The sequence below is a fragment of the Lichenostomus cassidix genome, chromosome 1Aa (assembly GCF_008360975.1).
Source record: "Lichenostomus cassidix isolate B80296 chromosome 1Aa, HeHo_3.0, whole genome shotgun sequence".
In the NCBI taxonomy this organism is placed as follows: Eukaryota; Metazoa; Chordata; class Aves; order Passeriformes; family Meliphagidae; genus Lichenostomus; species Lichenostomus cassidix.
This window is the reverse complement of record NC_139480.1, coordinates 469,614-495,904: the sequence shown is the minus strand read 5'-3', so window position 1 is coordinate 495,904 and position 26,291 is coordinate 469,614. Positions and strand designations below refer to the sequence as shown.

General features: G+C 55.3%; 2 protein-coding genes and 2 long non-coding RNA genes across 11 annotated transcripts in view; 2 read left to right on the top strand and 2 right to left on the bottom strand.

The window, feature by feature from the left end:
• SBF1 (SET binding factor 1) overlaps positions 1-2,127 on the top strand; it is a 61,635-nt gene extending 59,508 nt beyond the window's left edge. For all 3 annotated transcript variants that reach the window (XM_085080806.1, XM_085080796.1, XM_085080786.1), the window contains 3 exons: positions 115-202; positions 295-426; positions 536-2,127. In XM_085080806.1, the coding sequence (XP_084936932.1) occupies positions 115-202; positions 295-426; positions 536-634 (319 nt within the window). In that variant the 3' untranslated portion in view covers positions 635-2,127. The remainder of the gene's footprint in view (positions 1-114; positions 203-294; positions 427-535) is intronic.
• Positions 2,128-4,309: 2,182 nt separating this feature from the next.
• On the top strand, positions 4,310-4,992 carry LOC146442992 (uncharacterized). The gene is made up of 2 exons (XR_014856247.1): positions 4,310-4,849; positions 4,890-4,992. It is a non-coding gene; the product is annotated as an uncharacterized LOC146442992 (long non-coding RNA).
• An 897-nt stretch (positions 4,993-5,889) lies between these two features.
• Positions 5,890-6,225, bottom strand: LOC146442991 (uncharacterized). The gene is made up of 2 exons (XR_014856246.1): positions 6,076-6,225; positions 5,890-6,010 (listed from the first exon to the last, which is right to left on the bottom strand). It is a non-coding gene; the product is annotated as an uncharacterized LOC146442991 (long non-coding RNA).
• A 6,759-nt stretch (positions 6,226-12,984) lies between these two features.
• Positions 12,985-26,291, bottom strand: part of PPP6R2 (protein phosphatase 6 regulatory subunit 2) — a 57,052-nt gene continuing 43,745 nt past the window's right edge. For all 6 annotated transcript variants that reach the window (XM_085080831.1, XM_085080860.1, XM_085080820.1 and 3 more), the window contains exons 13-24: positions 25,550-25,665; positions 24,388-24,473; positions 24,021-24,101; positions 23,642-23,739; positions 21,128-21,185; positions 20,135-20,262; positions 19,240-19,397; positions 18,627-18,780; positions 18,148-18,236; positions 17,500-17,704; positions 13,973-14,128; positions 12,985-13,166 (exon numbers count right to left, since the gene is read on the bottom strand). In XM_085080831.1, the coding sequence (XP_084936957.1) occupies positions 13,115-13,166; positions 13,973-14,128; positions 17,500-17,704; positions 18,148-18,236; positions 18,627-18,780; positions 19,240-19,397; positions 20,135-20,262; positions 21,128-21,185; positions 23,642-23,739; positions 24,021-24,101; positions 24,388-24,473; positions 25,550-25,665 (1,381 nt within the window). In that variant the 3' untranslated portion in view covers positions 12,985-13,114. The remainder of the gene's footprint in view (positions 13,167-13,972; positions 14,129-17,499; positions 17,705-18,147; positions 18,237-18,626; positions 18,781-19,239; positions 19,398-20,134; positions 20,263-21,127; positions 21,186-23,641; positions 23,740-24,020; positions 24,102-24,387; positions 24,474-25,549; positions 25,666-26,291) is intronic.

Genomic DNA, 26,291 nt, shown 5'->3' with positions numbered 1-26,291 from the left:
AATGGGCTGGGAATGCCGCGGCGGGAGGGAGATCCCTCCCCGAGGGGCAGGATGTGGATCCCCGTGGGTTGCCATCCCTGACTCTGCTGTTCCTGGCTCCTTCCCACCCGGCAGGTCCTACGAGGGCTCTCTGTACAAGAAAGGCGCCTTCATGAAACCCTGGAAGTCTCGGTGGTTTGTGCTGGATAAAACCAAACATCAGGTACGGGGGTGGGCCCTGGGATCTGTCCCGTCCTATCCCAATATCCCAATATCCCATCCCTGCCCTGTCCTGAGCACGGCCGCTCTCCGCAGCTGCGGTACTACGACAGCCGGATGGACACGGAGTGCAAGGGGGTCATCGACCTGGCCGAGGTGGAGTCCATCACCCCGGGGACCCCAACCATGGGAGCCCCCAAGACGGTGGACGAGAAAGCTTTCTTCGACGTGAGTGTCCCCAAGGGCAGCTCCCGGTCACTCCGGGCTCCGGCCGCTCCGGCCACGGCTCTGGGCTCTGCCCCGGGCACTCAGCCCCTCCCCTCTCTCGTGCCCACAGCTGAAGACGACAAAGCGAGTTTACAATTTCTGCGCCCAGGACGTGCAGCTGGCCCAGCAGTGGATCGATCGCATCCAGAGCTGCCTGTCGGACGCGTGAGCCCGGCTGGTGCGGCTGCGACTGCAGGCATTGCCGCCGGGGAGCAGAGGCAGCGCCGGGCTCGGGCCGAGCCCGAAACCGAGGGAGAGGAGAGGAGAGGCTCTTCCTCGCAGCCCGGGCAGGACGGGCCGTGTCCCGGGGCGCACAGGGAGGGATTCCTCGCGTTGAAGCGGGCGGGGGTCCCGTGCCGCCCCCGGGCCTGTCTGAGCCGTGTCGTGACCCCGTGTGCTCCGTGTGCCCCAGCGCCGCTGCAGCTCCCCGGGCAGAGCTCCTGCGCCACACACCCCACGCTGTGCTGCCGGGGAGGCAGAGCTGCCCCCTCGTCCTGCCCCTCGTCCTGCCCCCTGCATGTCTGCCAGAGCCCCCCGGCGCCTGCCCTGCCCCTCCCGGCCTGGGAGCGACTCCTGGGCTCTGCTCCCTCCCGCCGGGGACCTGCAGCTCAGGGCCTGGCGGAGGTGACAGCGGAGCTCCGGGAGCACCCCGTGTGTGTCCCACCCCGGAGCAGCTCCCAGCTGCGCAGACAGGAACGGGAATGCTGGCAATGCGGGGACGCTGCAGGCGTTGGCTCCGTGTCCCCAGAGGGGACGTGGCTGTGGCCGCTCTGCTCTCAGCAGGCAGGAGGCTCCTCGGGCTGTGGCCAGGGTGTCCCTGTCCTGCCAGGGTCCCTGTCCTGGCCGGGACAGTCTCTACCTCCAGGCTGGCTGTCCCGGGGGCACATTCCCCCGGGAGGTGCCAAACGCTGCAGCCTCCCGGCTGCCCCCTGTCCCCTCCCGGGGGTGGGGACTGGACCAGCCCCGGGATGAGGGTCCCCTCCGGCCACGGCTGGGGGCTGGGACAGGGCTGGGACAGTGGCCCTGCAGGTGCCACCCGGAGTCTGCAGGGTCTCTTTGCACAGTCACACCCCCTCACCCCCAGCTGCCCTTTTCTGTCCCCTCAGGGCTCTGCTCCCTCCCAACCCCACCGTGCCCCTCTGTGCTGTGCCTGTGCCCAGCCCGGGGCCCAGGGCAGCACCTCCTGTCCCCCTGTCCCCCTGCTGTCCCCTCAGTGCCAGGAGGGGCTCTCGGTACAGAATCGGCTCCTGCAGCCCCCCTGCCCCCCGCACTGGTGTGAGCTGGGGGGTTTGGTGTGGAGGGACCCCAGACAGGCACCGTGGGGTCACTGTGGCCCCCCTGCTGCCCAGGACCCCCAGCACCCCCGGAGTGACCCCCAGCACCCCCGGAGTGACCCCCAGCTCCGCCAGCCCCTCCCTGTCGTTTTTAAAGCCGTTTTATTTCAGCGCAGAGCTCTTTGTACAGTCGCCCTGTCCCTCTGTACCATCCTGGCTGTGCAGGTGTAACACGGAGGTTTTGTAACTTACCTGAGCAGTTGTAGATTATTGAAGTTTCTGTACATTGTGTCAAACATGCAGAGTCCTTGTATTGTATTTGTGCCTAGAGGAAAAGGTTATTCTATAAAGAGAAAACTAACTGAATTTAATAAAAAAATTAATATGAGAGATGCTCCTTTTGCCTCGCTGAGCTCCAGGAAAAGGCAGCAGGCTGGGGACACAGCAGGGGACAGGCTGAGCTCCTGTCCTGGGGGACTTGGTGTCCCTGTGTCCAGCCTGACAGGAGGGGACAGCCGGGGGGGTCAGGCTGTGCTCCAGGGAACAGGGACAGCAGGAGAGGGAACAGCCTCAGGCTGGGCCAGGAGAGGCTCAGGTTGGACATGAGCAGGAATTTCCTCATGGAAAGGGAGGTCAGGCCTTGGCAGGAGCTGCCCAGGGAGGTTTGGAGTTCCCATCCCTGGAGGTGTCCAGGGAATTCCTGGCTGTGGCACTCAGAGCTCTGGGCTGGGGACAGGGTGGGCATTGGCACAGCCTGGACTGGATGGGCTTTTCCAGCCTCAGGAATCCCAGGATGGGATCAGGGGTTGAGCACTGGGGGCTCCCCAGCCCCACCCAGCCCAAAGCCCCTCGGGACCCTCAGCGAGTCCTGCAGGATGGAGGAACCCAGCACTGGCACATGGATTTTGAGCTTTTATTGATAGTTGGAATTTACAGCCTAAAACTGACAACATAGAGAGATGCAGACTTTTTTTCCTTTTTTTTCTTCTTTCTTTTTTTTTTTTTTTGCTTTTTTGGTCGCTTTTTTACAAAAAAAAACCAAAAAAAAACCCAAACCAAACCAAAAACCAAAATAACCAAAAAAAAGCCACCAGCATCAGATTTACAATATAAAAGTTTTGACAGTAGAGAGACTAAAGTACATCTGGAATTACTCAGAAAAATAAACAGGGAAAAGGCAGTAATTTCCAATTTGTCCCTCGTATTTACACATAATACACAGACATTGCTTACAAAGACCCGGATCCCACATTAAGGGCAGTTGGCATGGTGAGAAGGCTCCCCCCGGCATGGCCCTCGCTGCCCCGGCGCCGGGCCGGAGCTCATCCCGGGATCTCCCGTGGTTTTATTGCTTTGCGGGATCGCTGGGTGTGCAGAAAGGCAATCGAGTCCCCCCGCTCGCCCTTCCCGCCGGGACACTCCCATCCCTCGGGAACTGCCGGGATGTCCCCACGCCAGCCGCAGATTTGCAGGGAAACTCAGCTCGGGGGGATTTGGGAGAGCGGGAGGAGTGGAGCAGAGCGACGCTGAAAATCCGGGCTCGGGCTGGGGATCCCCAGTGCAACATTCCCAGATCCATGAATCCCCATCCCCACGGCGGCAGTGCCTCCCCTGCTCGGGCTGTTGGACTGATGGGATCTCCTGTCCCCAGGGAAAGCTCCCATCCCACAGCCTGGAATCTGCTCTGCCTCGGCTGGGACTGGGGACAGCAGAGGTGCCATTCCCAAGGCTCTTCCCAAAATGAGCCAAGGCCAGGAGCCAGGCACAGCCCGGGATGGGCACGGATCCCCTGGGATGGGCACAGATTCCCTGGGATGGGCACGGATCCCTGGGATGGGCACGGATCCCTGGATGCTCATGGACCCCTCAGGATGGTTCCACATCCCAGATGGAATTCACTCCCTCAGGAGACACCGGGATGGCCCGGCCAGCTCCGGGCACCACTGTGGTCCCAGAGCCTCTGGCTCTCCCAAAATTCGGAATTATTCCAAACAAACAGCCTGGCTTGGGTCATTTTTAGATTAAACTGGAATTTTGGGTCTTCCCTGGGGTTTCCTGGGGATGAATCCATGGTTTGTGCTAACAGTCACAGCCAAACGTTCCTGGAAGGGACGGAAAAGCCCTGGAAAAGCAACTCCAGAGGCTCCAACTCAACGGCAAACATGGAATATTCCAAGTGTGGATGGACGGGAGAGGCTGGGCGGGAAAGCAGAGGGAATTCACCCTGCAGGGAAAGCACCAGGAAGCCCTGGAGATCAGGATGTGCCAGAAGGGATCATCCCCCCACAGCCACACGGATCCTGGGAGTCAGAGTGGCATAAAGGGAAGGTTTGGAAAACGTCTCACCGAGGAAAATGTCCGGAAAACTCAACATTTCTACCCAAATTCCCCTCAACTGACACTGCATCTGGGTTGGACATGGAAGGCAAAGACAGGAACAAGAGAAAGGCAAAATCCAGGAGCAACAGTTCCAGGGACACCCTGGGGACACTTGCAGCCTGGAACAGCCTCTCCCTCCCGGAGAAAATGAACAGGGATGAAGGGAAGGGAAGGAGTCGCTCCATGCTCAGCCCTGCCCAGCACCTGGCATTGGGATTGGATTGATTTGTACCAATGCCAGAGCCCACTGGGAAGGTGCAAATCTGCTCCAGGAGATCCCAGCAAAGCCAAAAGCTCTGGGAAAAACGGGATTCGGGCTAGTTTAGAAATCTCTGCAATAAATTCATATAAATATTCCCTATTTACAGCAAACGCTGGGAGTGGGAGAGTGGGGAGGGGAGGAGGCAGGGACATACTCTGAGCTCCTGCTGCCACCTCGGAATGCTCCTGCCTGTCCCCAGTGTCCCCTCAGCCCTCATTCCATGCATCCATCACCTCCTGCCTGTCCCCAAGGCTGGGGAAGGAACCAACTTCCTCCCTCCCTGAAATCCCAAGGATTTTGATCCCAAGGTCTCTCACCATCTGCCTCAGCCAAATGGGAAACCCACTGGAAAGGTTCTGCTTCCTATGGAAACTGGGAAATGGCTATGGGGGTTGGGGGGATCAGCTCCTGTTCCTAAATTGGCCATAAATCCATCTGGAAAGTCCAGCTGCTCTGGCAAGGCCTGCCTGTGATCCCAAAACAGGGACAGGGTGATCCCAAACACAAAGGGTGATCCAAAACAGGGACAGGGTGATCCAAAACAGAAAGGGTGATCAAAACAGGGACAAGGTGATCCAAACCAGGGAAATCCTGACCCAAACCAGAAAAATTGCAACCCAACCCAGGAAAAGCCAGACCCAAACCAGGAAAATCCCAGCCCAACCCAACCCAGGGAATTCCTAATCCCAGGCACTCCCTCTGTGCCAAGGTCCAGTTTGAAGGCTGGATCCCAGCAGTGTCCCCTCACCATGGGAGGTTTGCACATTCCCAGTGTTTTCCACCATTGGCATCAGCAGCCAGGGAAGGAATGGACAGTTTTAAGAGGGAAAAGCTCATCAGGGATTTCTCTGGGACAGTTTGACACGAAAATTCCTTTCCATTCCAAAACCCCTAAATCCAGCAGGGGAGTATTTATATTCCACAAGGGGGAAATATTTACAAGCCAAGGAAGTTTTCATTTAAATTCACTAAATAACAAAATATTTGGGATTAAATATTAATTCCATTTCATGAGAAAATCAGGAATAATCCTTTTTTGGCACTTTCAAGCCCAGTTTCTGTCCCACTTGGACACAGAATTCCCATTCTCTGCCCCACAGCACCACCTCCTCATGGGATCCCTGCTATTCCTTGGGAAAGGATCAACTCTCTGCATGGCCCTAAAGGGAATCCCTGGAGCTGAGGATTCCCAAAGGATGTTTTCCTTCTGTTTTGGGGAATGCTGACAGGGCCCTGATTCCCAACCATCATCCTCACATCCCGAATCCAGGGAAAGTCTGGGGAGGGAGGGAAGGACTCTTTGGGGTTTCTTGTGGAATCTCCCAGTGACCAAATCCCATCTGGCTCGGAGCTGGAAGTGCAGCCAGGATTCCATGGGGACACAGGGATGGATTAGTGGGATACAGGGATGGATTAGTGGGATACAGGGATGGATTAGTGGGATACAGGGATGGATGGACTGGGATAAAGGGATGGATTAGTGGGATACAGGGATGGATTGGTGGGATACAGGGATGGGTTAGTGGGATACAGGGATGGATGGACTGGGATACAGGGATGGATTAGTGGGATACAGGGATGGATGGACTGGGATACAGGGATGGATTACTGGGATACAGGGATGGATGGACTGGGATACAGGGATGGATTACTGGGATACAGGGATGGATGAGTGGGATACAGGGATGGATGGACTGGGATACAGGGATGGGTTAGTGGGATACAGGGATGGATGGACTGGGATACAGGGATGGATGGACTGGGATACAGGGATGGATTGGTGGGATACAGGGATGGGTTACTGGGATACAGGGATGGGTTACTGGGATAAGGAGCTGTGAAGTATAAGGGGAAGAGCAGAGGAACAGAATTCCTTTGCTGGGATCAGGATGGATTTAAGGCACTCAGAAGGACTGGGGATTGGGAATGACTGTTATCCATGGGCTCCTCAGGCACAGGACAATCTCCTTCCCTGTCTCCTGTGATCTGGGATGGAACACGACTGGATCCAAGCTGGAATGGGAGGAGATGGCTCCTTCCAGACTAAATCCAAGGCACTGGGATTCTCCTGGAACTCCCACTGGGGTCAGTGCAGTGCCCTGGAGCAGCTCCTGGATCCGAGGGACCTCGGAGTGTCTGAGGGAGCAAAACCTTTCCTGGGAAAGCTGCAGCAGGTCCAGAGCAAGGGGAGGAGCAGGGAGGGGAATGGCAGGGATGTGATGCAATCCATGGGAATTAACTGCAAATTAACAGGATACAGAGGATGGGATGGGATGGGATGGGATGGGATGGGATGGGATGGGATGGGATGGGAGAGGGAGAGGGAGAGGGAGAGGGAGAGGGAGAGGGAAAGGGAAAGGGAAAGGGAAAGGGAGGGGGTTTTCCACACAAAGCCACTTTTCCAGATTCTGCCAGGGCCAGTCATGCACGGATTGGAGTTTGAACATTCCTGGAATGAGAGAGAGGAGCAGGGAAAGAGCTGAAGTGCAAAGTCACTGCCAGGTGTGGGAAGCAGGGAATGACTGCAGGGAGCAGGGAATGCACAAGGCACAGGCAAGGACCAAGGGATGACTGCAAGAGCAGGGAATGATTCCAAGGAGCCAGGAATTCACACAAGGACCAGGAATTCACACAAGGACCACAGAACATGGAAACTCCAGGAGCAGCTGAACTTCCCTGTGCCAATCCCAGCACACCAAGGGCCACACGAGGTTCTCCATGAACATTGGATAATTCCATTTCATGTCTGGATCCATGAGATCCAGCCAAGGGGATGCTCCAGCAGCACCTTCACTGCCAAAGACACCAGGGGGAATCCCTACAGCATTCCCAGAATTCCTACAAAGTTCTGCAAAACTACCTCTGAGCATCAAAATTAGAGGAGAAACGTTTTTTTTCCTCATTTCCCTCTGTCCAAGGAATTTGAGGGAATCAAAAATAGAAGGGAAGGCTCTGCCCTCCAGAAAAGCCCCGAATTCAGGGAGAGAGGAAACTGCCTCTCGTCCCAGCAGCATCAAATACAAAAATACACTTTCCATGGGAATATCCCACTGCCACTGTCCCACCTCTGCTGGGAGAGGTGGGAGCCACCAGGGAATATAGGGAATTCTGTACAAATCCAGGCGGGAGCTGGATGAGGTAAGAGAGGTTCAGACGAACGAAGCCACCGGGTAGGAGCCAAATTGTTCCTTTTCCATTCGCTTGTCCCAAAGTTCAGCCCTAAATACACCTGGAAAACTCCTCAGGTTTGCCACAACTTCCCACCGCGGAGGGGAAAAACCAGCATCCATCACACTCTCAGCCCAAATCCAACAGCATTCCCAAAAGGTCTGAAATGTTATCTAGGATGAAACCAATAGGAACTGATCCAATGCATTTTCCAAAGGATTTTAGAGTTTCACTGACTGAATGCTGGAGTGGGTCCAGCTCTCCAAGGGCATCATTCCTGCTATTGCTCCATGCCATTAATTACCACAGGCAATTCATAATTAACACTGCCGAATTCCAGACTGGGAATGCCACAATCCCAAATCCAACCTTGGCAGAGCAAAGGGAACAACTCCTGCTGCACCCCAATACCGAATCCAAGGGAGAACAGTTACAAATAACCCCTGAATTCTGGGTTTTTCATGGATACACTTTGCTGCACCCCACAGCAGCACCCCCAGTTCCAAGGGCTGAGCTTCGGGAGCTCCCAGGGAACCTCCAGCCCTTCCCTGCCCTGGTGGCTCCTGGGGACAGAATTCCATCCTGGACAGAGCCAGCACTCCAGGGTGGCACATCCCTGTCACCCCAGGAGGAGGGTGAGAACAGCACGGGGCAGCAGCACTGGACAGAGCAGAACCGATGGGAATGGGGAAGGGCAGGAAGAGATTCCCAAGTGTGTTATGGAGCCACCACCAGCAGGAATGGGAAATGGCAGGAAGAGTTCCCAAACCTGCTGTGTGAGGCAGCAGTCGGTGATGAAAAGCAGGGGAATTCTCTGGGGTCAGCATGAGCCCAGTGAGCCCTGGTTTAAAGCAGTTCAGAGCCAGCCCAGGAGTGACACAACATTGGGAAGACAGGTAGAGCCTGGGAACAGTCTGGATACAATCTGGGAACAGTCTGGGTACAGCCTGTGAACAGTCTGGATACAACCTGGGTACAGCCTGCGTTCAGACTGGATACACTTTCAGCTCCTCATTAAACACAAAGAACTCTGATTTTTCCAATAAATCAATTCCCAGCCCAGCCAGTGGGAGCAGGAAATCCCCTCGGGATTGGGATTTCAAGGCCTGTGGTGTCCAAAGCAGGACAGAACTCTCCAGTCTGACTGGTTTTTACTGGCCTGGGATGTCCAAAGCTGAGGCTTCTCCATGCCAATGCCACGTTCCCAAATCATGGACCTGCCTAGACCTTCCCAGAGCTCTCCCTGGCTCCCAGCGCTGGGAAATGAAGGAATTGCATTTCTCTGCAATGTTGGATTCTAAAGCCAGGCTCGGCAAAGAGCGAGGATGGGCCTGAGGCTGCCCTGGGAACACCCTGGGAATGGACCTTTGGGATTGCCCCGGGAACTGGGGCTCTGCCTCCCAGCAGGATCCACCTGGACCACTGGGAAATGGGATCAGCTCAGGGGAAGGGGAGGACTCAGATCCAAAGGGATGAATAAACGGCAGCAAAATTCCTCAGGAGATGGGTCAGTGCGAGAGGCGACACCTGACAGGCCTGGGAAAGGCTCCATCCCAGGAAAGGCTCCATCCCAGGAAAGGCTCCATCCCAGGAAAGGCTCCATCCCAGGAAAGGCTCCATCCCAGGAAAGGTTCCTTCCCAGGAAAGGTTCCTGCCCAGGAAAGGCTCCATCCTGGGAAGGGCAGGGCAGGGGGGGGACATGAAGGCGTTTGGTGGCCGCAGGGACCAAGCCCAGGCTGGAGCAAACCTGGAGTGCCTGGCACAGGGATGAGCTCCAAGGATTGCCACTGATAAATCAGGATTGTAATTACAGCTCCCTGGCTGCTGTGGGAAAAATGGCTCTGGGATGCCACTGGAGAATAGGGAAGTAATTTAAATGATATTTCCTTTAGATATGCTCTTTGGGAATGTCCCTGGCACCTTCACTCCAAACCTTTCACTGGGAAATCTGGGAACTGGGATGCCCAATCCCTTTGGAACTGAAACTCAGGGCAACACTGTGCTTTTTGTCTTTTTTTGGCAGTTTTCTTTCTTTTTTTTTTTTTCCTTTTTTTCCATCTGTGCCCCCCCAGGGTTTCCATTCCTGCCCACCTGCAGCTCTCCAAGGAGATGTCCTTGGTGAAACCTCAGGATGAAATTTGGGATTCCATCCCAAGGGCAGCAAAGCCTTGGGACGCTCAGAGAGTTTCCCTCATGTTTGGCTGAGGTCACGAGACCCAGGTGCCACCACAGGGCTTGGGACAGCATGGAAGGGCCACCTGATGTGACAATGCATGGGGATGCTCCCAACACCACGGGATTTTCCCACCCCCCAGCAAGCCCATTCTTCCCAAATCCCACCCAGGACAGACGTGCCATGACCCAGGAATTACTGGGGGTTGGCAATATGGATGAGCTTTAGCTCTCACTGTGCCCAAGAGCCCCCTGCCCTGTGTCCCCTCCCGTGTCCCCTCCCGTGTCCCCACCCATCCCAGCAGGATCACCGGATCCCCGGAGCGATGCCCAGGTAGGCAGAGCCACTGAATGGAACATTCCAGAACCATTTCCCCCAGTACTTTGGCCTTGCTGGTTTTGATCCCAGAGCTGTACAGGGATAAAACTCCTTGTGCTCCCAGGGTCTCCTTCCCAGGTTTCTCACAAGATCCCAGTGTGAGCCTGTGGATATCCATGGAATGACACAAATCCATGTCCATCCACAGCCCCAGCAGCCACAGGGGCAATCCCAGCACTACAGACACCCTCTGGATATGGAAGATCCTGAGCACCACACACGAGGCAGGAGGGAAGCACGGAGCAGGACTTGGAGAGCCTTCATTGCTCGGACAAGGAGCTGAGCCAGGCCAGGGGACAAGGGACAGGGGGACAAGGAATTCCATCCTCAGCAGCCAAGAGATCCTGCTCCAGCCCTTCCCTGGAGCACAGGGAGAAGGAAAACCCCAAGTGGGACACGCCAAGCCCCACCTGCTGTGCCCCAGAGGGATGGGAAGCTCTGCCTCAGGACATTTGTTCCTGGTTTCCCCACAAAACCAGAGGAGCCGGGTAAGGAAGTGGCTCTGGATCTGCTGGGAGCTGCAAACCCCAGCAGCCCAAGCAGCAGGAATTGGTTCTGGATCAGCTCCTGGCTGGTGGGAAGAGCAATCTCAGGGGAGTGGTGAGTGGAATGAACACACAGCCTCAATCCCAGCCGTGGAGGGATCATCCACAGGCACAAATCCCATGGAATCTGTGCATCTCCACGGGTCTGAGCAAGCCCCAGTGATGTGTCTCAGCACAAAGTAATAAATTACCCCACTAACGAGTCCCCAGGAACGAGCTGTGCTTGGATCTGGATATGCCCAAGGATATTATTATTACAATTATTATTATTATTAATACCATTATTATTATTATTATTAAAGCTCTCACTGCCACTTAGAGACTCGAAGCCAAAGCTGAGGAACGCCAGGTTGGAACTGCAGTGGAAGGCACGACAGCCTCATCCTCTGGGAGACACCCTGGGGTCACTGCTGCCCCATCCCTGCCCAGGGGGATCACTGCTCCCAAAGTTTGACATTCCCTCACCTCCTGATCCCAAACGATCTGGGCACAGCTGCTCCTGGGGTGAGCAGAGGGAACAGGCTGGAAGAGCACCCTGGCATCCCCGGGATCCAACCAGGTTTTACCAGCACATGGATCCTTCAGCTTCCATGGAATCAGCTCTGGGGTCCCAAGAATGCCCGAAGGGAAGCCGATGTCCAGCAGAACTCTAGCACCAATCCTTGGAAAATTAAGACTTGAATGTGTCTCCAATCAGGACCTCAAAGCCACTGATCCCGTCTGAGAGTCCTGGCTGGGAGTGGGATCGATCCCTGAACACCAAGTAGGGGAAGCAAAGCACAAAGTGAGATTTTTTTTCCCTCCCAGTGCAATTAACTTTAAATTATTAATTTTAAATTACACGAGCGAGTGAAAACTTCCAGAACAACAGCCCTGTGCCATCGAATTCCCAAGGAACTGGAGCTGGGGAAAGCCCAGCCCTGCCAGCAGCACACGAGTGGCCCACAGCCCCAGTAACCTGCAGTAACCCAGTAACCTCCAGCAGCCATTTCCTGGGATTCACCCCCTTTTCCCTACAGAACCCATCAGGGCACACAGGGATGAGCTGGGGCTGTGGGAATGGCGCTGTCAGACATGGGGACAGCGGGACAGCCCTGCTCCCACAGTGGGAACACCTCGTTCCCCCATGCCCTCACACCCCTCCCAGGCCAGGGAAGGACATTCCACGAGCACAGGGACCCCACAGCACAAGGGAAGGAATTCCAGGCAGCTGGAGCCCTGTGAGGAGCTGGAGCCCCCTGAGCCACCTTTGGTGGGAATTCCCACCCTCGGGAATGCATCCCAAGGCAGCCTTTAGTTCCCTGTGTGCCAAGCTCCAACCTCTACTGCAAAGGGAGGATTCTCCAGGATTCCACCTGCCAGGGGGGTTCCAGCTCAGCAGCCCCACAGTGCCCCAGGCCAGGCTGGCAGCGAGCTCAGAGCCTGGCACCGGGAATTCCCGGCATTCCCGGGAACAGAGCTCCAGCCTGGGCACATCCCATGTCCCACATCCCATATCCCAGCTCCAGGCACTCCCTTCTCCCTCCCTTCCCAAGGGACCCGGCTGTCCCCGGGGCTCTCCGTGTCCCCTCCCCTCCCCAATGCTGCCATCACCAGGTACAAAGTGCAAAAGTGTTGCTGTTCCTGCATCCATTAAAAACTTTAAAAACAGAACAAAACAAACAGAAAAAGGATTTCCATCATCATTTGCAAATACATTAATTCAGTCTCCAAAGAGCCAGCAAAGCCCTGGGCACCTCCTCGTGGGCCAACACGGACATCGGCAGGAGAGGCCACCTCTAACCCAGTCCAGCTCCTGCCCTGAACCACCACACATCCACGGAGATCCCGGAGCATTCCCTGGAATGCAGGGACAGCCCTTTGCCCTGGCTCTGGCCGGGGACACCGCCCTGGCCTGGCCCTGCCAACCCCAGCAAGCCCTCCCTGCTCCCTCCCACCAAGTGTTGGCATTGCTCCTTCTCCTGTGAAATGGTTCTGGTAAGGCTTTATTGCTCTACAAAGCGGTGCAAAGGCTGCCCATCGGGAGGACAGCTCCGTCAGGAACTTTGGTCCCACGGCTGCGGGATCTGTGCGCTGCGCCCGTTCCGCCGCCGGACCTGCTACCTTCCCAAGAGAAGCTGAATACTGTGTGCAATAACACTGGGAAAACAGGACTGAACCCCAAATCCAAAACGAAAACCAGGGGCACGGGGAAGGGGACAACTCAAATCAGGCAGAAGGCTTGGGAAGAGCCCGTCATTCCCGTGAGGACTGAACTCAATGCTACATTTCGACAATGCCGAGTGTCTTTCCGAACGGATCGGTGGTGTTGGATCTGCGTGTCTGGTCCTGAATGCCAGCTCGCTCTCATCAATGCAGCATTTATTAAAAAATAAAATTAAAATGAAAAAAAAATAATAAAGAATTGACAAATTGCATCACCAGGGAGCAGCCTGGCCTGGCTCACACACGTCCCGGGGCGGCGGCGGCATCAAGCAGGGCCGTTCAACGTGGCTTCGGTGCAGGGCAAGGCCTCGTCGTTTCTGCAAGGACACAGGGAGTGGGGTTAGGGATATGGAACTCACTGGAAAAGCTCCCAAAGCTTCCTTCACCCCTCCTGGAAATGTGCCTTTCTGGTGGGATGTGAGCCCCCTCCCTCTGGTTTTGGTTTGTCTGCCAGGTGAAGAGCTCTCAGCTCCCCATGGGGAAACTCCTCCCAGTCCCTCACTGAAGGTCACATGGAAAATCAATGGAATCAGGGAATGGCCTGGCTTGGGTGGGAAGGGACCTTAAAGCCTGTCTAGTTGCAAGGTGATCAGAGGGATGGGGCATCCCTGCCATGAGAGGCTGAGAGTCAGGAATGTTCAGCCAGGGAGAGCTCAGAGCCCTGTCAGGGCCTGAAGGAGCTCCAGGAGAGCTGCAGAGGGACTGGGGACAAGGCATGGAGGGACAGGACACAGGGAATGGCTTCCCAGTGCCAGAGGGCAGGGATGGATGGGATCTTGGGAAGGAATTCCTGGCTGGGATGGAATTCCCAGAGCAGCTGTGGCTGCCCCTGGATCCCTGGCAGTGTCCAAGGCCAGGCTGGACATTGGGGCTTGGAGCAGCCTGGGACAGTGGGAGGTGTCCCTGCCCATGGCAGGGGTAGCACTGGATGGACTCTGAAGTCCCTTCCCACCCAACCATGCCATGAATCCATGGCTCCCTGATTTAACAGCACCCCAGGGAAGCACAGAGCCATGCAGGATGCAGTGCTCCAAGGTGCTCCAGCTGCTCTCCCTGTGCACCCACACAGCTCCAACCCCATTCCCGACAAGGGCAAACTGTGGGAAAGGTGGGAAAGGCTCACCTGTCTCTCGTGGCCGTCTCTGTGGCAGTGGTGACAGCAGTGGCCACTCTCTGGTGCCCGTCCGTGTGTGTGGCCGTGCTGCTCAGGGCTCGGGGGGCAGTGGCTGTCCCGGATGTGGCCACAGGAAGATTCTCCACGGCTGTTCCGGAGGAGTCGCTGCAGGAGAGGGCAGGGAGGTGTTAATGGAGCTCAGCCCACGGGAACTCCAGGCTCATCTAGGAATGGGGCTGAAATTCCTACAGGGAAAACAAAACTCAAAACTCCTCCTGCCCTCCTCACACAGGCCTGAAGATCCCATCGGGAATGACAATGGCAATAAACTGGGATTACAAACAGCAGGCACCTGCTGGAGGCTCTGCGTTCTAAGCCCAACAGGATACACCAGAACAGCTCCTCAAGGAAGGCATCCCCAATTCCTGCTGCAAAGCCTGGCCTGAGAGCTCCCAAACTGCCATTCCCATTGCCACTGGCTGGCATGGCACAGCCTGCTCTGGTCAGACATGGACAGAGACATGGACACTGCTCTGCTCCACAGGCTCTGCCCAAGGGACTCCTGAGGCATCCGGGGCACCCAGAAAATCCTGGATACAGGGACAGATCCTAAAATCCCATGGGGGAAAGAACCCAGGGACTGGATGTTCAGAATCCAGATGAGCTGAAGGTGCTCCTGGGTGCATGGAGGTGCCACCTGAGGGACAATGTTCTCAGTGAGGTGCCACCAACCAAAGCTCAAATCCTGGGAAAGGAAAAATTGCAGGAACAAAACCTCCAAACCTGTTTGGATTAAACCCACCCAGGTTTCCAACTGGAGAAGGGATTTCTGTGCAAATCCCCATTTTTTGGCTCCCAAGGAGAGGCTGAGTTGCCCCAGGGATAGTTTTACTCCCAGATTCCTTCCAGAATAATTCCTTCTCCCCCCTTCCCAGAGCAAAGCTCCACAAAAGGGAGGGAAGCTGGAGATGGCTGAGCTGGAATCCTGTCACCAGCTCTGGGGGAGTTTCAATGGAACAAAATAATCCCAGCTGGATAATTGGACATGTGATGGAGATTGGAGACTGAGGTGCTATTTCTGGAGCTGCTTCTCTTAAAAAAAAAAAAGAGGAATAATGAGATTTAAACATTTCCCTTTCTTCAGGGCTCACAGGCTCCTAAAAAGTACAAAACTACACCTTGGAGAGATGCAGGGATGGAGGAGCTGGTGCAGAACTGAGCCACGTTCCCAGGAATGTCATTGGAAATCCACTTCCCACACAAAAAAATGGAGCTCAACATTTCCATGGCTCAAAGAGAAACTTCTTAACCCCAACCCCTGAAGTTTCCAGGGCAGGAGGATTCTGGAGTTATCTGAGTTATCTGAGAACTGGGAACTTCTCTGCCTTCCCCCAGCTGCAGGAAAATCCCAGCTGGACACGCAGGGCCAGGGTGTGACACAACCCGAAAATGGAGTTTGTCTGGGATGTCCTGTTGTTCCTTGGACACTCCAGGGATGTGACCCCAAACCTTTGGGGGCAGCTGGATCCAAGGTGGGACACTGAGAGCATTCCTGGTGCCATCTCCTGGCCTATGGATCCCCCTGGCAGCTGGGATGTGCCCAGGGAGGGTGGCACTTGCTGGACCACAACAGCTGGTTCTCCATGACCCCAGTGATCCTGGAATCCACGAGGCCTTGGGCAGCTCCAGGGATAAGAGATCTCCACGTGGATTCCAGGGGCCCCAGGGGAAGGAAAATCCTGAGTCCTTGGGCAGCTCCAAGGAGAATTAAAGATGTCTGTGGGGTATTCCAGGGGCACGAGGGGAAGGCAAACCTACAGAAACAGGAATGGGGTGTGGTGCAGGTTTTGGGGAAGTGCTTGGAGAGAGTCATCACAACCCGCAGAGTGACTCCAGAATGTTCTTCATTTCCTTGGAATTATGAAGGAATGTGGTAAGGAATGGCTATTTCCACTGCAGGCAGCAGGGTCTGGGAAGGCTCCAGGTGGTGATTCCCACTGTGAGCCCAGGCCTGGAGCAGCTCCAGTCACAGCTGGAGGCTCCCATCCTCCACTGCTTCCCCTGTCAAGGGCTCTCCAGGTTTCCCTTCTTTTCCACGGAAATAATGGAATTAGCTCTGGAGAAGGGCAGGCAGGCAAAGGCAGGCAGGTCCTGGAAGCTTTATCCTCATGGAATGTGATCCAGACACTTGTTTGGAGAGGAAAACATTCCCAATGTGGCACTGCCTGGAGCAGCAGCACAGCCAAACCAGGAATAAACACTTCCCTTCTGCTGGGAAAGTATGGGAATCCAGAGAGGAAAAGCACCTGGAGCACAGCCTGGATCAGATCCAATGGATCCAATTCCATATAATCCAAGTGCACTGAACACTGCAGGAGAAGCTGCTTTCAGCACAGCTGGGACTGCTGTGCTTTTCCTCATCTTCTGCTTCCCATGAAGGCAGAGCCAGGCCATTCCCAGGCACACGGAGTGCATTTATCAAAATTAAATGATTTATCAAAATTAACAGCATTTATCAGAACTAACGCATTTATCAGAATGAGCTGCCTCCAACCAACCAGACCTTGGGATAACTCCTGCTCCAGTTCCAGGGAATTCTGCAATCCCAGGGATCTCCCAGCCCCCTGGGCCCCCAGGAGCTGCTGCTGGCTGAGCACACTCAGGGATGGCCCCAAACTGTCCCCAGCCATTGCTAAAGGGAAACTCCTGATCCTCAGTCAGGGGCACAAATCCAGGGACTCCAGTAAAAAACAGGAGGAAATACATGGAACAGGATGAGGAAAAACCTGAGTCTTAAAACTGGGTAAAATATAGTGGATGCAGCAGAGGCTGGCTGGGTTGGGAAGCAGCTCCCCCCAGGGATTGGAGCAGGCTGGACTGGAGGATGCCAATTCCTACAAACTGCTGCCTGATCCCAGCGTCTGCTCCAGCCTTTCCTGGTGCTTTTATCGCTGATTGGCTTTGACCCCGAGGGGAAAATGAGAACATGAGTTAAACCTTCCCCCCATGGCTGCAGGAGGATCCCACGAGAGCCTTTGCTCTGCTTTTCCATGGATCCCACCCAGATCCCTGCTGTGGGCTTGGATCCCAGATCCACACAGACACAGATGCTCCTGTGACACTGGAGTGGCTCCAAGGACAGGGACATTGACACTCCTGTGACACTGGAGTGGCTCCAAGGACAGCAGGGACAGTGACACTCCTGTGACATTGGAGTGGCTCCAAGGACAGGGACAGTGACACTCCTGTGACACTGCAGTGGCCCCAAGGAGCCCCAGCCCTTCCTTGGAATAACCCTGGGCTAAATATATCCCTCAGCCCTTCTGTGCCAGGCCAGGGGCAGGACCTGCTCCCAGGGGACATGAAGCCATGCTGGTGCCATCCCATCCTGGTGCCATCCCACCCTGGTGCCATCCCATCCCGGTGCCATCCCACCCTGGTGCCATCCCATCCCGGTGCCATCCCACCCTGGTGCCATCCCAGCCCAGTGCCATCCTATCCCAGTGCCATCCCAGCCCACGGAGATCCCTCCCCACCTGGTGGGAGCTGCCCTGTCCTTGCCGGTCTCCTGTGCCGTGGCCGTGGCTGTGGCTGTGCCCGTGGATTCCGTGGTGGCCTTGGCCTTGTCGCGGTTGTCGTCGTCGTCGCTGTCGTCGCTGTCCGAGGAGCTGCTGTCCGCGGCCACCAGAGGCGCCTTCCTCGTCCCGCAGGCATTCCACACACAGGGAGAGGCAGCGCTGGCTGCGGGAGGAACAGCCAGGCTGGGACCGCGGGAACTCCCCGATGGCCCCGAGCGGGGAGGGAGGGGACAAACAGGGCCTGCAGATGGTCATGGGATCGGGGAATGGTTGGGTGGGAAGGGAGCTCAGAGCCCATCCAGTGCCACCATGGCAGGGACAGCTTCTGTCCCAGGCTGCTCCAAGCCCTGTCCAGCCCGGCCTGGGACACTCCCAGGGATCAATGAGGTGTCCCTGTGATATCAACTCCCAACTCTGCACCTCCATCCCTTCCCTGCTGATGTTGTCCCAACAAACCCTCGGGATTTCTGCCTTTGCTTCCCTTCACTGATCCCACAAGGAGCCCCAGGGCAGAGACCCTGCAGGGAGGTTTTCCCCATTCCAGGTGCTCCATGCAGAATTCCCAGGAGCTGAGAGCACCCCCGTGTGTGGCCATGTGTCACTCACAGTTCTTGTCCTGGCCCTGGGCTGGGGTCCCGTCGGTGGCACCGCTCTTGCTGTCCACAGGGGAGCTGCAGCGAGGGCCAGACTCGGAGCTGGGGAGGAACAGCCTTGAGCATGACTGGGATCATCCCAGAGCTTCCCAACACCCCGGCAGGAGCAGCTAGCAGGCCTTGCTCTTCCTTCCCATTAGCATTTTGAACTTCCACAAACACTATTTACCAATTCTGTGCCCCAGTGAGGACACAGAAAAGGGGCTGTGTCCCAAGGCAGGAATGCCAGCCCCAGCTGGGAGCACTGGGAAGCAGTGGGAAGCATCAAGGAGTCCTGATGGAGGATCACCACACAGTATTAACAAATAAAAGGGAAGCCATGGGAAGGGAAGGGCAGGAAGAAAGGATTACACCCACACATTCCATCAAAACATATCCCAAACATCCCCCCATTCCAAAGCTCCAGGGGAGCTGGAATTCCGTGGCTCTTACCAGCAGAAGGGCTGGAAGTCTGTGAACTTGGCCCAGCCCTTCTCCTCCGGGGCGCTGCTCTGCGGGGCGGCCGAGTCCCACACGCTGGATCCCACGTCCATGGCCACGGGGGGCGTGGGGCTCACGGGCTCAAACACCGCCGTCCAGCCAGCCCCTGGGGGACAGCCACAGCCTGGGTGCCAGCACAGCCCGGGGACAGAGTAATCCCAGCCCAGAACATCCCAGGACAGAGCAACCTCATCCCAGGGACATCCCAGGAAAATCCCAGGGACAGAGCAACTCCAGCCCAGGAACATCCCAGGACAGAGCAACCCCATCCCAGGAACATCCCAGGGACAGAGCATCACCATCCCAGGGACAGAGCATCACCATCCCAGGGACAGAGCATCACCATCCCAGGGACAGAGCATCACCATCCCAGGGACATTCCAGGGACAGAGCATCGCCACCCCAGGGCACTCCTTCCACACCTGCTTGTCTCACCAAGGCTGCAGAGGCACAAAGTGAACCCCAACATTCCCATTTCCCTTGCCCAGGAGGAATCAGGGAGTCTCCATGGGAAGCTGTGCACAGAGCCTGCAGATCCCAGGATGTGCTCCTGGAAATGCAGTACCTTGGGAGGAGTCTGAGTCCTTCTGCTCGGGAGTGCTGCCCTTGTTTGGGGAGGCTGGTGGCTGCTGCTCCTCCTCCTCCTCTGAGTCCACGCTGCCATCGTGGTCCCCATTCTCCAGGTCACTCCTGGAGCTCTCCGACGTCTGTGATGCTCCAAACCTGGATCATGGAACTGGGAATGAGCCCCTGCATCCCCCAGCTCCTCCCTGTCCCTGGGAAAGCACAGCCCAGAGCCTTTTCCAGGCTTATTTCCCCCAAAATATTTCCCCAAATAAAGAGATTCCTCCGCTCTCATCCCGAGGGCTTTGGTGTCAGAATTCCTGGAGGTGCAGGGGCAGAGCCAGGGCTGGTGGCACCACCCTGGTGTGGAATCCACCCTGTGCCTGCTGATGCTTGGCAAGGAAATATGGAGGTCTTGGATGTTTTCCGTTTCCTTTGATCACATTTCAGACTTCAAATTACAGAAATAACTTCATTTAACAAGTGGCTCTGTCAAAGGGATGAAAAATTATTTCAAAGCCCAAGATGCCCCTGGGAGGCCTCTTGTTCTCACTTTTCTGAACATTCTGAATGTTCTGCCCACTCCTCTCAGACTCACCTCCTCCTCCTCCTCTCCAAGGATGAGGGAAGGAGCAAAGTCCCAGTGTTTCACACTGAGGGTGGGGTTTTTAATGTGTTTAATGAAGACTCATTAATGAGGTGTTCCCATTGCCAGTGAATTCCCTCCAGGTGGATCTGTCTCCAGTTCAAGAGAAGCCCCAGCACAAGTGGCAGAGAAAGCTCAGGGTTGTGTCAGATAAAGCCTCACAAAAACCTAAGGAATTCCTCCTGGCCTGGGTTGGAATGTGCAGATTCCCAGCATCAGGGGGAAAACCCAGGTTCTGCTGTCACCTTACCGTGTCCTGGACTTGACCTGGGTGGCGTAGGACATCTCCTTCTCCTCCCAGATATCCTCCTCCTCCTCGTTGTCATCGAACTGCTGGATGCGCTCGTTGCAGCAGGCCTCGAACAGGGAGGCGTTGGGCTGAGGGAGCAAAGGGAATCACATTCCAGATGTTCTCTGGAGACAGTGTTTGAATCCCAAAGCTCAGGACTGACCCAACCCAGCTTTGCTCAGGGGCTGGGATCACCTGGGATCACCACAATGCAGCTGCTGCTTTGCTCTGGGGCAACAAACCAGGCAAGGCCAGGAACAGCCCGGCAGTATTTCGATCCATAAGAATTGCAGCTCTCCCTATGCTTCCCTAATCTGTGTCTGGGAAGATCATCAAAAGCTGGGAGAGCTGGGAATGTTCCCCTGGAGAAGGGAAGGATCCAGGGAGAGCTCAGAGCTCCTGCCAGGGCCTGAAGGAGCTCCAGGAGAGCTGCAGAGGGACTGGGGACAAGGGACAGAGGGACAGGACACAGGGAATGGCTTCCCATTGCCAGAGGGCAGGGATGGATGGGATCTTGGGAAGGAATTGCTGGCTGGGATGGAATTCCCAGAGCAGCTGTGGCTGCCCCTGGATCCCTGGCAGTGTCCAAGGCCAGGCTGGACATTGGGGCTTGGAGCAGCCTGGGACAGTGGGAGGTGTCCCTGCCATGGTGGCACTGGATGGGCTCTGAGGTCCTTCCCGCCCAACCACTCCTGGGATTCCATGATCCCAAGGACACCAGACTGGCCCTGCAGGAAGGGAGGAGGATTCCCTCAATGCCAGGGTGTTGCTGCTGAGGAAACATTCCCTGGGCAGAGCCCCTGAGGGGCTGAGCAGTGTCCACAGCTCTGTCACCACGTGGCCACCAAGCCTCTCTGCACTGCCCTAAAACCCCAAACCTTTGTTGTCCCAGAACCCAAGCAGGACCTCCCCAGCCCCGTTATCCCAGCCAACCCCAGCTCCCCTGACACTCACGCTGTCGTCGTCGGCGTCGATGTTGAAGTTGATCTCGGCGATGCGGTCGAAGGGAGCACTGCCAGGGAGGGAAGAGCCTCAGCGATGGCTCAGGGATGGCTCAGGGATCCCAGCCAGCTTCCCAGGGGACAGCAGCAGCCAGGCCACCCTCCTGGGCTGGGATCCCTGCACAGCCCCTCCTGCAGCCCTGCTGTGCTCTGCCCTCGCCGAGAGAAGGGTTATTCTAGCCTCAAACACCTCCTGCCCATGGCAGAGCTGCCACTGCAGGGAGGAGTTTCCTTGGGGCAGCCAGGGGGGATTTGGGATCTTATCCCAGGGAACAGGGACAGCAGGAGAGGGAACAGCCTCAGGCTGGGCCAGGGGAGCTCCAGGTTGGACAGCAGCAGGAATTTCCCCATGGAAAGGGAGGTCAGGCCTTGGAACTGCCCAGGGAGGTTTGGATTCCAATCCCCAGAGGTGTTTAGGGAATTCCTGGAGGTGGCACTCAGTGCTCTGGGCTGGGGACAAGCTGGGCACTGGGCACAGCCTGGACTCTGAGCCCAGAGGGCTTTTCCAGCCTCAGGGATGCTGTGAATCCCAGTGCAGCAGTGGCCCAAAGCCCGAGGTGTGGCTGTGCTGTGAACATCCCAGATGACCCAATTCCCAGGCCGATCTGCTGCTGAGAACAGCAGAGGGTGCTGCAGGCCCAGGAATTCCCAATTCCCAGACAGCTCGGATCCAGGAAGAGCTCACTCCCCCTATTTATGGATCTGTAGCTTTCCCAGTGGTATTTTCTTTGAAGACTGCTCAGCTCAGTACTCCTGCAATCCCAGGGACACAGACACATTCTTAAATATTCCAATTCACTTCCATCCCAGTGTCCAACAGCTGGACACAGCTGGCAGGCAGCACCACTCCCAGAATATTCTAGGTTTTGCAGGATATTCTCCTTTTCCAACCACAAATCCAGCCATAACATGCCAGGCACAGAGTCCTTCCAGCTTCCTGTTCATTTTACACCAAGCACGAGACTCCTTGGGCAGCTCCTCAGGGATTTAACTCCTCCCTGCCCCTCTCACACACCAAGCCACTTCCACCAGCAAGGAGAAGTCTGCTTTATTTTATTTTATTGGGGTTTTTTTTGTTTGGGTGGGGTTTTTTTTGTTTGTTTGTTTTGTTGTGGTTCTGTTTGGTTGGTTTTTTGTTTGGGGTTTTTTTAGTGGTTTTGTTTTCGTGAGGTTTTTTTATTGTGTTTAGAATTAAATACTTCTGTTCAATTAAATGCTGGTTTTAATCTGGAACTTTTTGGCTTTATCAAGGTTCTGACATCTCCAAGGCTCAGGAAAAACCCTGGATGGGAAGGGCAGAGGTGCTGCCTTGGATCCCAAGGAATTCCTGGGACAGAGACAAACCCAGGAGCTGAGGAAGAGGAGCATTGGGATCCCCTGGAGTAGCTCTGTGTCCATAACTAAATGGTCCCAATTTCAGGACTGGGATAATCCCACTGCCAGGTCCATTTCTAAGGAGAGAGGATGAGCTGCAGCTTTAATGGGATTAAAAGAATTCTCTAAAAGCAGCAAATTCGGAGCTCTGGATTCAGCAAGTTGTGTAACACTAAATCCCCTTCCCTGCCTCCCTGAACTGCCACTGCTCCTCATTATCCCTGTTCCCTTCCTCAGGAGGGGGAAAATGGCTGCATTTTTCCATGGATTTCATTGGAGCATTGTCCCTTCACTCCTCATTTCAGTAAGGATTTAATTCCTCAGAAAAGATCTCTTGAATTGCCCAGTTTGCTCTCATGCTTTGCTTTTAAACTCATTCTACACCAGGGCTGGACAACAATTGCCTGTTTTATTTCAAATATCCCTCCATCAAATGAAGGAATGCTTTTCCTTGCTTCTCCACCTGGCTGTGGAGATCAGGGCTGCCTTTGTCCAACCTAAGGAGGGATAATGAGGCTCCTTTATAAATCCCAACTAGAGGAAAGATGGGTTGCAAAGAGGCTTTAATGCCAAACCCCCCAGACTCATTGACGTTGTCCCCAAACACCCCAAACTCCCTTGATGTTGTCCCCAAATCCCCCAGACTCACTGATGTCCCCAAACATCCCCAGACTCACTGATGTCCCCAAACATCCCCAGACTCACTGATGTCCCCAAACACCCCAGACTGACTGATTTCCCCAAATGCTCAAGACTCACTGATAATGTCCCCAGACATCCCAAGACTCACCTGCTGTCCCCAACTGCCCCAAACTCACTGATGTCCCCAAATCCCCCAGACTCACTGATGCTGTCCCCAAATCCCCCAGACTCACTGATGTCCCCAAATCCCCATACTCACTGATGTCCCCAAATCCCCCAGACTCACTGATGTTGTGTCCTAACACCCCCAGACTCACTGATGTCCCCAAATCCCCCAGACTGATATCCCCAAACCCCCAGACTCACTGATATCCCCAAACATCCCAAGACTCACTGATGACTCCAGATCCCCCAGACTCACTGAAGCTGTCCCCAGATCTCCCAGACTCACTTGATGTTGTCATCCTGATCTGCAAACTCCTCGTCGTTGAAGCCGAACTGATCCACAAAATTGGCTGTCATCTGCTGGATCTGGTACTCAGAGAAGGCCTGGGAAGAATCCCAATAAATCCACCATTAGGGTATCCAGAGACATCCCAGAGACACTCCATGGAGCTGGATGGAAACAGCTCCACCCAAAGCAGGGTCACTCAGAGCTGGGGGATTCCTGCTCCAGCACTGCATCCCAGACCATGGAACTGCTCTGGGAAAGCCCAGAGGAGCTGAACACAGAGTGGAGCAGAGCTCAGGAAGCTGCTCCACACCAGGACGGATCAGAGGGAATCAGAGCAGTGGTTTTCCTGGGAATAGTGAAGATGTTCCCAACTCACCTGCTGGAGAGTGAGTTCGTTGGGAAAAGCACTTTCAATGTCCTCATCCTCGCTGGAGGAGTGCAGGTGGTGGGTGCTCACCTGGGAAAACATAAACCAGCCAGGGATCAGCTGGAAAAGCTCCAGTATTTCAGTTCCACCAAATCCCAAACTCCTGCCAAGGCAGGAACTGCCCCAGGGAATCCCAGGGAACAGCTCAGCACCACAGATCAGCTCTACTGAAGGACTATCATGGAATATGTTTGTGGAAATATTTTCTATTCTGCCTTGAAACTGTTCTCAGCAAAACAAGGAAAATCAGAGAAACCAGGAATATCTCTTTTTTCCATTAAGGGAAGACCAGGAGCCCCTAGAGTGAGGAACTCACCAAATCCACTGTGTTCCTCCGGTTTGTCTCTGTCAGTGTCTCCTCCACGAAGCTCTCCCACCTCCCCCTGCAGTCCTCAGGCAGCTCTGGAACAAGAGGGTCACACAGACCATGGGATTTGGGTGTTCTGAGCAATGGGAACTCCTCATGAAGCCACCTGGGCTAAGGACACCTTGCTGGGAACAGCCCCAAATGGGGCTCCAGCTGGGCTTTGTTCCTCCCTGTTCCCCTGGGGTCATTCCCAGCCATCCCCCCAGCCCTGCACAGCATGAGGGGACAGCTGGGAGTCCAGGAGGGAGAAAAGCTCCAGGAAGGTTTCAAAAATGAAGAAAAGAGAAGAAGATTGTGTCCCCAGATTGTCACTGCCTGGCTGTGCTCCCAGTGGCAGGTCTGGAGATGGAAAATGGAAAATCTTCCTTCTTCCCACCCAAACCCATGAGACAAAACCAGCTCTCCAAGTGGATCCAGTGAGGGCAGGATGAACACAGCCTGGCAGTGAGAACATCTCTGATGAGCACATCTGGGGACACTGAACCTTATGTCTCTCTTTCCTCAGAGAGGTGCCATGGATTCATGGAATGGTTGGGTGGGAAATCCCACCCAGTGCCACCATGGCAGGGACACCTCCCACTGTCCCAGGCTGCTCCAAGCCCCAATGTCCAGCCTGGCCTTGGACACTGCCAGGGATCCAGGGGCAGCCACAGCTGCTCTGGGAATTCCATCCCAGCCAGGAATTCCTTCCCAAGATCCCATCTAGAATTCCCATCTTTCAGCTTAAAGTCATTCCTTGTTGTGTCCCTCCAGGCCGTGTGGATAAGGAGCAGGGAAGCACAGACACCACTCAGGAATGCTGCACACCAGCACTGTAAATGTGGATGGAAATTCAGAGGGAAAGAATCCCTCTGACACAGAAGGATAAAACCCTTCAGCCTCTGGCTGTAGAACCAAAACTTCCCCACTCATAATTTCAGTGTGAGAAGCAAGAGCAGCCAAAGTGGATCTCACTGCGCTTTAAATTATGGGATATTGGGGTACTTCACTGGGAAAGGATATTGAGGAAACACCTGCAGTGAGTCCTTCCAAGAGCTCCCAAGGGTTATTTTTCCCTGTGAGCAGAAGGAGAAGGGAGAGAAGAAGGAGGAGGATGAGGAGCAGGAGGTACCTTTGATGAAGTCGCTGATCTGGGCCTGCATGGGTCCCTTCTCCATGTTGTGCACCACGGCGTTGGCGATGCGCGTCAGGTGGCCCATGTTGCCTCTCCTCCTGCCACCCTCTGCCCTGGAACAGAGAGCAGCCGCTACCACGGAGCCTCGGGGAGCCACAGGAATGGCCATGGCATCCCAGCCCCATGTGGGCATGGAATTCCAGCCCCAATGGCAACGGAATTCCAGCCCCACAATCCCAGAGCTCCCCCTCAGAGCCCCAGCAGGGATCAGCCCTGCTCAGGCAGGATGGGATTCCAAAATCCCTCATTTTGCCATGTTTTGGGATATCTCATCCCACTCAGGGAACACAGGAGGAGCTCCAAACAACGAGTTAAACATGGAAAAGGAGCTGCAGGGATAAATGCTCTGATTGTAATTCCCAGGGGGGTAAAACTCCCAGAGTTAAGGAGCTACAGCAGTGCTGCTGACAGAGCTCCAGGGTGGCACTGGGATTGCAGCAGCGAATCCAGAACTAAAGACATTCCCATCTAACCATGGGATTCCCCTTGGGATAAAACCAAATCCCAACTGGGAGCCCAAGCAGACCCAGAGTCCCTTCTCTGGCTCCTCACTGGTTTCCTTCCTGGAGAGTGAAGCAGGGAGTGAAAAACCAGATCATGGAATCCTGGAAAGGTTGGGTGGGAAGGGGCATTAAAGCCATCCAGTGCCACCATGGCAGGGACACCTCCCACTGTCCCA